Consider the following 10922-nt stretch of genomic DNA (forward strand, 5'->3'; position numbering starts at 1 on the left):
ATCTCCCCCAGGGGGCAGCCACTCACCTCACTCGGCGGGGTGGCCCTGCTCTGAGTCGCAGTCCTCCCCCAGGGTCCCTCTGGACTTCCTGGCCTCCCCGGGCCCCCAGGACCCCCTGGACCCCCCGTAAGTATCTGTAGGAGCTCCAGCGTGTCGGGCTGTGTGAAGCCCTGGGAGGTGCCCCCCACCGGCACCAGGAACCCATGGGGAGCGGGGTGTGGCTGGCCAGCTGCCTGGGACCAGCAGGCCTGGGCCCTGCAGCCAGGAGGTACTGCAGGCACGATCACCCATCATTGTCACGTGCTTGGCACTGGCACCTGCGGATGTGGCAAAGGGTCTCCACGGGCCCTTGTGGGTGGAGGAGGACGTGGTCGGAATGGCCGGTGGCTACGGGTAGCTGGGAATACAGAGCGTGTCGGCATCTCTCTGTTCCAGGGACACCCAGGGATCCTCCCCGAAGGTGCCACTGACCTCCAGGTGGGCACCCACAGCCACGGCGCTGGGGCCGGGAGGTGTCGGGGTCTGGCCCCAGCCTACCACCCCGGGCCCTCCATGCTGCACCTCCACAGGGCAGGGAGCCCGGCCGGGCCTCCCCTGAGCCCCTCACCTCAAGACCACACTGTCCCTCCTTGCCACCGAGAGCCGTGAGCCCTGAGGCAGCTGCACGGCAGTGGGCCTGCTGGGGCCAGTGGGCATGCACTGGGCAGGACGGCCATTCCCCTCCTCTCGGAAACTTTGAGACCAGAGCCCAGACTCACTCTTATGTGAGAAGTAGCGTGGGCCAGACCTGCCTCTGCTCCGCAGCGGTGCCGTGCCAGGCCTGTTTCCGTGGAGACCCCTCGTATCGTTAAGGGAAGACTCACCAGTCTGACCTAAGCTGGGCGCTGTTCAGTGGGTCTGTGTCCCATGGGGAGGGTTCGGAATGAGAAGAAAGTCAGACCCCTGACCACAGCAGGGGGCTGGTGACTGATGGCACCAGCTCGGCACCCCGGCCCCGCCTGCCCTGGCCCACTGTGGAATGCTCTAGAAACCCTCGTGCCTTCTGGGTCCCTGAGCCTCCACGTAGGGTGGCCCCAGGCCCGGGACAGCAGTAGCTGGCCATGCTCATGGCTAGGTCGCTCCTAAATGGGGTTCCAGCCTGCTGTGCCCTGTCCAGCACTGTGGCCGCCCTGCTGAAGGGCCGTTTAAACCCAGCGTCTGCCCGGGATGGGTGGGGGGGTGGCTGTGACAGACGGTGGCCGCAGCCCGGGGCCAGCGCTGATTGAGGCCCTGTGTGGCCCAGGCCCCCTCACCCCTGTGGGGCCTTCTCAGGGCCCCTCTGAGGGGCACCTCTGTGCTGGGAGTCCTGCTCTGCCTGGCCAGGGGTCTGACCGCTGTGTTCCCCACAGTGCCCAGCAGTCTGCCCGCCCGGCCCCCCAGGGCCCCCAGGGATGCCAGGGTTCAAGGTGAGCAGCAGCCGAGGGGGCTGGCCAGGCACCCCTCCATGCTGGCCTTCTGTGATGGCCCCAGTCGGGCAGGGAGTTGGGGGGAGTGCTGTCCCGCTGCCTGGCTCCGGGCCCGTGCCCAGGGCACGGCTAGGCTGGAACTGGGCTGTGAGGGTCAGAGGCCCAGACGAGGCCTGGGGAGGCGGACACCACATCCCAGCTGCCCCCCAGGCCCTCACATGCCTCTCACGCCTCGATTTCCCATCTGGGCTGGGCTTGCAGCCCTGAACCCTGGTCTGACTGGCTGTGCAGGCTTTGGTTCCTGTGGGGGGGTCTGAAGGCACAGGTGAGGCTGTGACCCCTAGTTCTGTTCCAGGGACCCACTGGCTACAAAGGAGACCAGGGAGAAACCGGCAAAGATGGCGAGAAGGTGACCACGGGCCGCACCTGGGCTGCCAACCTGACAGCTCGGGGCTGGGGGCCGCGTGGTGGGCACAGTTGTCCCACGCTTCCTGTGGGCCTGGCTGGCCAGGGCAGGTGGTTTTGGGCAGGGTCTCTAGATGGGCCCCCAGGTCACCCTCACTGGGAACCTCCCTGCATCGGGGGCTGTCTGTGAGGACCCTGAAGTGTCCCGGTGGGCACTGCCCACGATGAGAGACTGCTTGCCCTCACCCACAGGTGGGGGGTCAGCAGGGTGGCTGGGGGGGATGCCGGTGTGCAGTGGAGGGGTCTCGCTTGGCTGGGAAGGGCCAGGGGTCCCCAGGACAGGACACAGGCAGCCTGGGAGCTGCGGTGTAGCCGAGCGGGGACCAGGTCTGCTGCTCGGGGCTGGGCTGTGGGTATTGGCGGGCACCAGAGGGGCTGGAGGAGGCAGACGAGCCTGTACCCGCCTCTCTCCCCTGCAGGGTAACCCTGGACCCCCTGGGCCTGCTGGCATCCCAGGCACCGTGGGAGTGCAGGTGAGGCCAGGGAGGGGTGGGGCAGGGGCCACCCCAGAGCAGCTCCAGTGTCTGCCCACCAGACCTAGATGAGTACCACCAGTGTCACGCCTGGTGGCCTCTCCCGGGGGCCTGGGCTGAGAGCAAGGACTCCCGGGAAAGACACCGGGTGTCCAGGGGAACCCCCAAAGCCAGGGCTCTTCTGGTGTCCGCAGCCATGGCCCCTACCTCTTCATCTCCCTGTCCCTGCAGGGCCCCCGGGGACCACGAGGACTGCCAGGCCCACTCGGGCCCTCTGGGGACCGGGTAAGTCCTGCCAGCCCATTGGGTGGAGGCCGGTTAGGGTTGGGGAGGCTGGTCCCCCTCTCCAAGCTGAGCGGGGCCCCTTGGCAGCCTGCACCTCAGTTGGCTGCAGCCAGGTGGGCCCCCAGTCCCCTCCCTGTGAGGGGGACCTTGTTGTATCCTTGGGGGTGTCTCCTCCCTGTCCCCACACGGTTCCCAAAGCAGGTCTGTGAGGGCTGCTGCGGCCCGGGCCTGAGGGGAGTGCCGAAAACCTCCACAACTCCCTGGGGACCCGCCACGGCCTCTCCCGACGGGCTGGGTCACTGGGGTGCCGGCCAGGCTTCAGACAAGATTCCGGATGGCCCCCTCTCTGCTGCAGGGCCCCATTGGATTCCGAGGACCCCCCGGGATCCCAGGAGCACCCGGGAAGGTGGTACGTGTGTCTGGAAGTGGCCCTGTGAGGCCTATTGCCCCTTTCCCTCCACCTTACTCACACCACCCCGAGCCCCACTGGCAGGGCTGGTCCTGCGCCCCCATGCCGCATAGCTGAGCAGGGAGGAGGGGACGTGGCACTCCCGGGGAACGGCCACACTGCGAGGGACTTCACTGAAGGAGTCCATCCTTCGGGCCAACACGCCTCTCCCTTTGTCGCTGGAGGGAAGTACAGTGGCATCACCCCTCTGACCTCTGACCTCTGGCAGCATCAACTCAGCCATCTCTGAGGGCTTTTGGATGGCTGACCCCAGCCAGGGCGGCCCTCCGGCCTTCTCTCTGTGTTAACTCTATCCTCACCCCACCCTTGTCATTTCCAGGGCGCCAGAGGTGAGAGGGGCCCAGAGGGGCTCCGTGGCCCCAAGGGTGACCTTGTAAGTCAGAGGGAATTTGACTTCTTTGGGTCCTTCTCAGAAGAGCTGGTCTGGGTCTGCCTGGGCGGGGCGGGAGGGTGCAGGGCACCTGCCGGAGGGTTTAGCAGCTGTCCACGCCTAACCTTGCGTGGGGAGCATGGGAGTGAGTTCTAGGCCAGGGCTGTAGGGCCGGCCTCCTGGGTTCGAATCCTGGCTGCAGATGCCCTGAGCCTTGCAGCCCTGGGCAGAGCGGGCTTCCCGTGTGCCAAGGCTGCCGCTGCGGAGCGGGAATGAGCCGTGAGCATGGCAAGCCCGAGACGGGGTCTTCAGGCCTGAGCCGCAGCAATGTCCGCGCAGAACCCCAGGGCCCAGTTTCTGAGTACCGTGAGGCCAGGCCCAGGGCCTTCTGGTGGGTGACTAGGTGGGCCCGACCCAGCCTGCGGGCCCAGTGTCCAGACGCAGAGGCCGGGGGGCCAGCAAGGCAGTCCAGGAAGGGCTTTCTTAGGCCCTGCTGCAGCTGTGACCTCCCTGCCACTTCTGTGTCTTTAGGGCAGACCTGGTCCCAAAGGAGTCCCCGGAATGGCCGGGCCTGCTGGGGAGCCGGTGAGTACTCTGGGCTGCTGGGTGCACTCGGCATGGTGGCCATGGCCCTGGTACCACATGACAGACGTGGCCCTTCCTCTCGGCCGAGCGCCCTGTCGCCTGGAACTGCCTCTCCTCAGAAAGCACTCCTCCCAGCCCTGGCATGTGCAGGGCCAGCCTCCCAGGCAAGGGGCCTGTGGTCACAGGGACCCACCTTGGCATTTTGACGTTGGTAATCGTGGCCGAACAGCACCTCCGGTAGCACCCCGCATTTTGGGCTTGCACTGGGCCCCGCGGTGCAGATGCAGAGGGTGAAGGCAGGAGGGAGTCAGGGCTAGGGCAGGACTGGTGGCACCGGTGGAGGGCACTCCTGCCAGCGTCCCCTCCTCTGCCCCTGAGCCCAGACCAAAATCTCCTACTGGCCCCTCCGTAGGCTTCGTCCCCACCCCACCCTGGACAGGGACCCCTGGGTGTCCCCACGGTGCAGGATCACCTGAGCAGGCTGCAGGTTCAAGTCTGCTGTCCGTCTCCCAGACCTCAGCCATGCCCTAGCCCACCCGTCACTAGGAGTGTGGGCTGCAAGTCTGGGCTCCCAGGCCCGTTTCCCACCTGAGTCAGGTCACATGCCACCTGGCCCGGGGCACTGGAGCCTCTGGGCAGACGAGGCTCGAGGGGCCACCAGACACTGGCGAAGCCTTTGCTGCGTCTCTGCGGCCACCTACGCCCCTCTTGGAGGGCACTCCCCAGGAGTCTGGAGGGAGCAGCCCCATCCGGGGGGCGGGAAGGGGCCACTCCAGGGGCACAGGCCTCACACCGTGCCTGTCCCCAGGGCATGCCGGGCCAGGACGGCAGGGACGGCGTGCTGGGACTCGATGGCGAGAAGGTTGGTGCTGGCCAGGGCCGACGGAAGGGGCCCAGAGTGGGGTGAGCACCCCGCCTCGGTGTCCCCCGTTCCCTCCTCACCCCAATCACTGTCCTTGCAGGGAGAGGCCGGTCGCAATGGCGCCCCAGGAGAGAAGGGTCCCGATGGGCTGCCGGTGAGCGCGTGTGCGGCTTTGCAGGCTGGGCCGTTCTGGGGACTGTGTCTAAGAACCTGTGACAGCCGCTGCAGGGCTGCCTGCATGTCCGTGTGCACCTCACCTGCGTGCCAGCAGACATGGGCACAAGTGCCCGGCGGCCCCGGCGGGGAGGCCGTGGGAGCCCAGCCTGCCCCCTGGGCATGCCGCCTGTGCGCGTGCGGCCCGAGGCTGCTGTGCGGTTGGCAGCCTGACCACTCTCTCCTGCCAGGGACTGCCAGGCCGCGCAGGGTCCAAGGGCGAGAAGGGAGAACCGGTATGTGGCCACTTTCTCCTGGGCAGGGGAGGGAGCCCAAAGCCCTGGGTCTGCACGGAGGGGACCCAGGCGGGCACTCGAGGTCTCCCCTCCTCCACAGGGCAAAGCTGGGGAGCTGGGCGAGGCCGGTCCCTCGGGAGAGCCAGGCGTTCCTGTGAGTAACCCCAGCACCCCCCTCCCCTGCCCTGGCGGAGGACTGTGCTCTAATGTCTGCCCCCTGCCCGCCCCACAGGGAGACGTTGGTGTGCCCGGGGAGCGTGGCGAGCCTGGCCACAGGGGCTCAGCGGTGAGCGGGGGTTTGCTCGGCCGCGGCAGGTGGCCTGTTCTGAGCAGTCTGGGGCGGTATTTAGGGTGCATCAGTGGCCCCAGCCACAGACACAGAGACGGTGGGTGTGTGGGCAGGGGGGTCTCCCCTGGATCCCTCGCTCACTGGGGGCCATGGGGACCAGGCCTGAGCTGTCCCATCCTGGAAACCAGTAGGCTAGGCCTAGCCACAGGGCCCTGGGTGGGGGCAGGGAGCATGGGGGGGGTGGTTTGCCAGGCCTGGCTGAAGCAGGGTCCTGGGGGTGCTGGGCCCAAGGCCTCCTAACTGCCCCCCACAAGGCACCCCTGCCTCTGTCCCCAGCCCCATGGGAGGCGGTTGGGGCTCCCTAGACTGTGGCCTCCCACAGCCCCTCCAGGCTCCCGAAGCCTTAGGAGACCCATCCCCGCCCTACTGCTGTCTTCTAGGGGGCCCTTGGCCCACAAGGCCCTCCTGGGGCCACAGGCATCCGAGGCTTCCAGGTGGGTAAGGGTGTGTGAGGGCTGGGCCGGGCCGGGCTGAGAAGGGTGCTGGGAGGGGGCCTGTGGGCACTGAAGAGCCAAACCGTCCACAGGGCCAGAAGGGCAGCATGGGCAACACGGGGCTTCCAGGCCCCCAGGGCCTCCGAGGCGAAGCTGGTGACCGGGTAAGTGCCACGAGGCAGGGGTGCACAGAGCTGCACCCCAGCCCGTCCTTCAGCTCCCCTGCACAGCTCGCCGGCCCCGCCTCGGGGCCCAGAGGAGCAGGCGGCACAGTGAGCGCTCAGTAGCAGATGGGGGCAGCTCCAGGCCCTGCCCGCTCTGCCTGCCCACGCCCACTGACACTTTGGCGGAGGGTCACGCGGCTGTGAAATTTTCAGTCCCCAGGGCTCCAGGTGACCCACACCTTCTACCTTCTCAGGACTCATGCTCCTCGGTCTTACACAGCTGGAGACACTGGCCCTGGGGCTTGGGCAGAGAGGGCTTGTCCAGGGCCCTGCTGCTTGCTGGGCACGGCCTCCACTCCCCTGGGAGGGAGCTGCGGCTTGGTCTGGTCTGTGGGGCCCTGAGTTTGCCTTGGCCACTCAGCATGCCGGGTGGGGCATAGGCACCCCCGGGACGTCACTGTGGCCCAGGCGGTGGGGGGTGGTGGTGGTGGAGGGGGCCGCTGCTGTTCCTTCATTCCATGGAGAGGCCCTCGAATACCTTCTGGGCAGGTAATTCCAGGGGCGGAGGTTGTGCCAGCACCCCAAGGGGTCTGAGTTGAGGTGCCAAGGGCTGAGGGGGGGGTCCTGGCTACTGGTGCCCACACATGCCGGTCCCAGGACCTCACGCTGCCACTTGGGCAGATGGGCATTTTTGAGAGGGTCCCAACACTTCCCAGACGCGTCCCTAGCCTCAGTCCAACGGGAAGGTAACTGGTGTGGGCCTCTGGACCTTGCACGTGGCAGTCCCGGCGGCAGGCTCAGCGGGGCCGTGTGCGGTGGAAGGCGCCGCACGTACAGGGCCTCGCCTGGGCCGAGGGCGGAGAGGGTGGGTGCCCAGGGGTGAGGTGGGCCGGGCACTGTCCCTCAGCGCCTGTGAATGCGGGCTTGGCATCTGGGGCCGTGGGCAGGCTGGCCCCCACGGGCAGCCCTCAATGGCCACTCCCAGGCCCGGGCAGGGAATTCCTGGCCCCATACCTCGTACCTCGGTGGAGGCCGCATCAGGGGTCCCTCTGATGTATCTAACCAGAGCCTCTATCTGCCCCAGGGCTCAGGAGGTGCCGCGGGCCCTAAGGGAGACCAGGTGAGCAGGGCTGGGGGCAGGTCAGAAGGTCCTGTCAGAGGGCGGCGAGCTCTGGGTGTTTTCAGCCCCCCGGGCGGGCCCTCATGGCAGTCCCTCCCCTTCTTGCTCCCTCTCATGGGCTCCTGCTCAGGCGACAGTGACAGCGACCCTGGGCCTGGCAGGAGCCCCGGGTCTGGCCTGGCAAAATGGTCACCAGGCAGCTCTGGGTACAGTACCTCTGCTCTGGGAGGCAGTGACAGGGACCCTCACAGGGGCACGTGTTCCCTGCTGTCCTGGGACACTGTGAACGCGACGGAGGGTTTGGCCTGGGCTCCAAGCCCTCACTCCGGAGCAGGTGAAAAACGTGTCCCGTCTCTGGAGAAGCGCAGAGTGGGCAGGGCGGGGCTGCTGTGCCGGTACCTCTCACAGTGCCTGCTCCCACCGCCGTCCAGGGCAGAGCTGGCCTTCCATGGCAGTCCAGAGCCCACGCCAACTGCCCTCAGGGCGAGTGCTGCACACCAGGGCTGAGAACAGGGCTTAGGGCACGAGGTCGCCGGCGTGTGGGCAGCTCTTTGACGTGGTGGGCGTCTTTCAGGGCATTGCCGGTTCCGACGGGCTTCCTGGGGATAAAGGAGAGCTGGTGAGTGTGACTACGCCAACAACCGGGAGCGGACGTGTCACCTGGGTGGGGACGGCCTGTGGGACCTGGCAGGAGACCTCGCAGCTGTGCAGAGGCACATGTGGGTGGCGCCAGGTTGGGCTCGGGCCTGGCCCCGGTGGGCCGCATGCTCAGCTCGGGCCTGCTGGGCAGGGTCCCTGCACTCCCCTTGCTGGTCACGCTGCTTGCAAAGCTGCTCCAGGGGCTCCTGGCACGAGCTAGCCACAGCTGGGTCTAACTGAAGAAACCGCCCCATGGGGTTCAGACCCAGCTCGAGCCACAGGGAAGGCCCAGCCGGCCAGCTGAAGACTCGCGGCTCCCCTGGGAGGCTCGGGAAGGGGGTCGACCACGAGTGCTGGGGAAGGGCCTGGCTGCCCTTGCACGGCCGCATCTCTGGTTGTCCAGTGAAGTCTGTCCTCCGTGTCTGGGTGACGTGACGGGGCTCAGCCCCTGGGATGCCCGTCTGGCAAACCCCTGGGCTCAATGTAGGCCTTAATGCCTGTAGCCAGAGTCATCCCCGTGTTTTTGGGTATTTTTTAGTTTATTAACATTTATTTATTTATTTACTTATTTCTCTTCCTTTGATCAGAGAGGAACAGAGTGAGAGAGAGAGAGAGAGTGAGAGAGAGAGAGAGGGAGAAGGATAGTGAGAAAGCAAGCCACCGGGTCTGGGACTTGAACCACGGTTGGCCATGTGGGAGTCCAGTGCCCTTAACCGCCACCCACCTGCCAGCCTCCCTCCCCGAGTATTTTATTTTGGCAAGTTCTTAGTCAAATGGGCCTGGACCTCCCGAGATGCGGCCCTGCCAGGTGCTGTCAGGGATGGCATGGTGGCCAGTGCCGGGGGGACAGCCCTGCCAGCCGGGAGTCTGGTGCTTGGCTCTGGGCGTCTCCCTCTGGCCTCTCGGCCTTGCCTGGGAGTGTCAGCCAGTCGGCCTGAACACAGCGCAGCGTGCCTGAAGACGAGGGGCCAGGCCACACCTGCTGGGTCACAGGGTTCTATGGGTGCTTTGCTATTTCATCCTCCACCAATAACGTGCTGAGGGCCCCTGGGAACTATTTCCCACCCAACTAACAGCATGCAGGGGCTGAAATGCACCCCTTCCTTTGCAGGGTCCCAGTGGCCCTGTTGGGCCCAAAGGAGAGGTGAGTGCCGGCCGCCCATTCCCATGGCAACCCTGAGGGAGTCTGCAGGCTCCTGCTCACGTCAGCATGGTGGGCGTGGGCACTGCCTGGACCTAGGGTCATGGCAGTGCTTGGCTGGTCACCATCAGGGAAGATGGGCAGGTGTGGGCTGGAGTGCTGTGCAGGGCCTGCCAGCCACCTCCCGTGTCCCTGTAGTCTGGCAGTCGAGGAGAACTGGGCCCCAAAGGCATCCAGGGTCCCAACGGCACCAGTGGCGTCCAGGGCGTCCCCGGCCCTCCCGGCCCCCTGGGCTTCCAGGGTGTCCAGGGCACCCCCGGCATCCCCGGGAAACCAGGCGTTCCGGTACGTCACCCTCCTAGACCCCTCTCCTGAGGTTAGCCTGGGCGCGGGCCGGCAGGGTGCTCCCAGGAGGCTGCCCGCGCTGATGGTGTCCACGGGCCTTCCAGGGGAAAGAGGCCAGCGAGCAGCGCGTCCGGGAGCTGTGCGGGGGCATGGTCAGCGGTGAGTCACCAGGCCGGGGGCCCAGCAGCACTGGGGGTCCTGCCTGGGGTTACGCCAGAACTTGGGGTCCCGAACACTCACTCCGCCCACCGGAGTCCTCGGGGTCCTGCCTGTGCTCCTGCAGCCAGCCTGCTGCCCTGTCCCTGTCCCCGTCCCAGATGAGGCTCACGTCCCCAAGACATCACGTGATGCCTGGAAGTGTCCACTCAATGCCATGGTCCCCAGGAACAGACGGCTGGCCCCCGGCTTGCAGGGAGGGTTTCCTGAGCGCTCCCAAGGGCCCCATGCCCCCCCGACTGCAGGAGTCGAGGCGCCCCGAGACGGGACCTTAGGCACCCAGTCGCTGTGTGCCCTCCTGCGCATGCGGCATGACTTGCAACACGTCACGCACAAGCCCCGCGAGCCTCTAAGCCAGCCTGCCCTTGTCTCCCAAAGAACAAGTCGCACAGCTGGCTGCGCACCTGAGGAAGCCCTTAGCGCCAGGACCCATCGGCCGGCCAGGTCCAGCAGGCCCCCCGGGCCCCCCGGGCCCCCCAGGTCCCAGCGGGCACCCTGGTGCTCGAGGGCCGCCTGGGTATCGTGGTCCTACCGGGGAGCTGGGAGACCCCGGACCCAGAGGTGAGTGGTGGACCCAGGACACAGTCGCCTGAAGCGCGGGTGCGGGAGCAGCCCTGTGCTTGGTGCCGTTCTCCTCTGGGGGAAGGGGCCGAGAGTGGGCCCAAGGGCAGGCCAGGGGCCGTCACCTGGCACGGACCAATCAGGTGCCAGACCCTGCTAAACGCTTCTGGGTTCCCTGAGGGGGGCGGACCCTCCCTGACACACTCCTGGCCTCGCCCGTCGAAATGCTGTGAGAGCTCCTCTCACTAGACCCTGCTCTGGCCACCTGCCAGGGTTCCCGTGGGCCAGGAGCCTCCTTGCCTCGGAGCCTGGTCGGGAGCCCCTCACTGGCCCGCAAAGGCAGGTGTCCACTCACCCATCACGCCACCGCGGGGGAGGCTGAGCCGGTGCGCCGTCTCGGCTGTGTCTCGGCACTTTCTTGTGAACCAGAGAGGGACAGGTGACCGGCCTTGTCCATGAGACTGACGGCAGGTGCACACAGGCCACCAGAGGGACCACTCATGGCATGTGCTGGCCGTGCATTGCAGCCGCCGCCAAAAGGCAGGGGGGG

The 10922-nt window shown here is 66.9% G+C and overlaps 1 protein-coding gene across 1 annotated transcript in view; it reads left to right on the forward strand.

Moving 5' to 3' along the window:
* The window catches only part of COL9A3 (collagen type IX alpha 3 chain), a 25497-nt gene that overhangs the window by 10996 nt on the left and 3579 nt on the right, over positions 1-10922 (forward strand). The window contains exons 9-30 of the mRNA XM_027767691.1: positions 73-126; positions 436-477; positions 1389-1445; positions 1801-1854; positions 2330-2383; positions 2615-2668; positions 3024-3077; positions 3457-3510; positions 4039-4092; positions 4901-4954; positions 5055-5108; positions 5359-5403; positions 5504-5557; positions 5636-5689; positions 6133-6186; positions 6279-6350; positions 7435-7470; positions 8045-8089; positions 9221-9253; positions 9449-9595; positions 9700-9754; positions 10190-10372. Of these exons, the coding sequence (XP_027623492.1) occupies positions 73-126; positions 436-477; positions 1389-1445; positions 1801-1854; positions 2330-2383; positions 2615-2668; positions 3024-3077; positions 3457-3510; positions 4039-4092; positions 4901-4954; positions 5055-5108; positions 5359-5403; positions 5504-5557; positions 5636-5689; positions 6133-6186; positions 6279-6350; positions 7435-7470; positions 8045-8089; positions 9221-9253; positions 9449-9595; positions 9700-9754; positions 10190-10372 (1363 nt within the window). The remainder of the gene's footprint in view (positions 1-72; positions 127-435; positions 478-1388; positions 1446-1800; positions 1855-2329; positions 2384-2614; positions 2669-3023; positions 3078-3456; positions 3511-4038; positions 4093-4900; positions 4955-5054; positions 5109-5358; positions 5404-5503; positions 5558-5635; positions 5690-6132; positions 6187-6278; positions 6351-7434; positions 7471-8044; positions 8090-9220; positions 9254-9448; positions 9596-9699; positions 9755-10189; positions 10373-10922) is intronic.

The sequence above is a fragment of the Tupaia chinensis genome, unplaced genomic scaffold (assembly GCF_000334495.1).
Source record: "Tupaia chinensis unplaced genomic scaffold, TupChi_1.0 Scaffold144472_1, whole genome shotgun sequence".
In the NCBI taxonomy this organism is placed as follows: domain Eukaryota; kingdom Metazoa; phylum Chordata; class Mammalia; order Scandentia; family Tupaiidae; genus Tupaia; species Tupaia belangeri.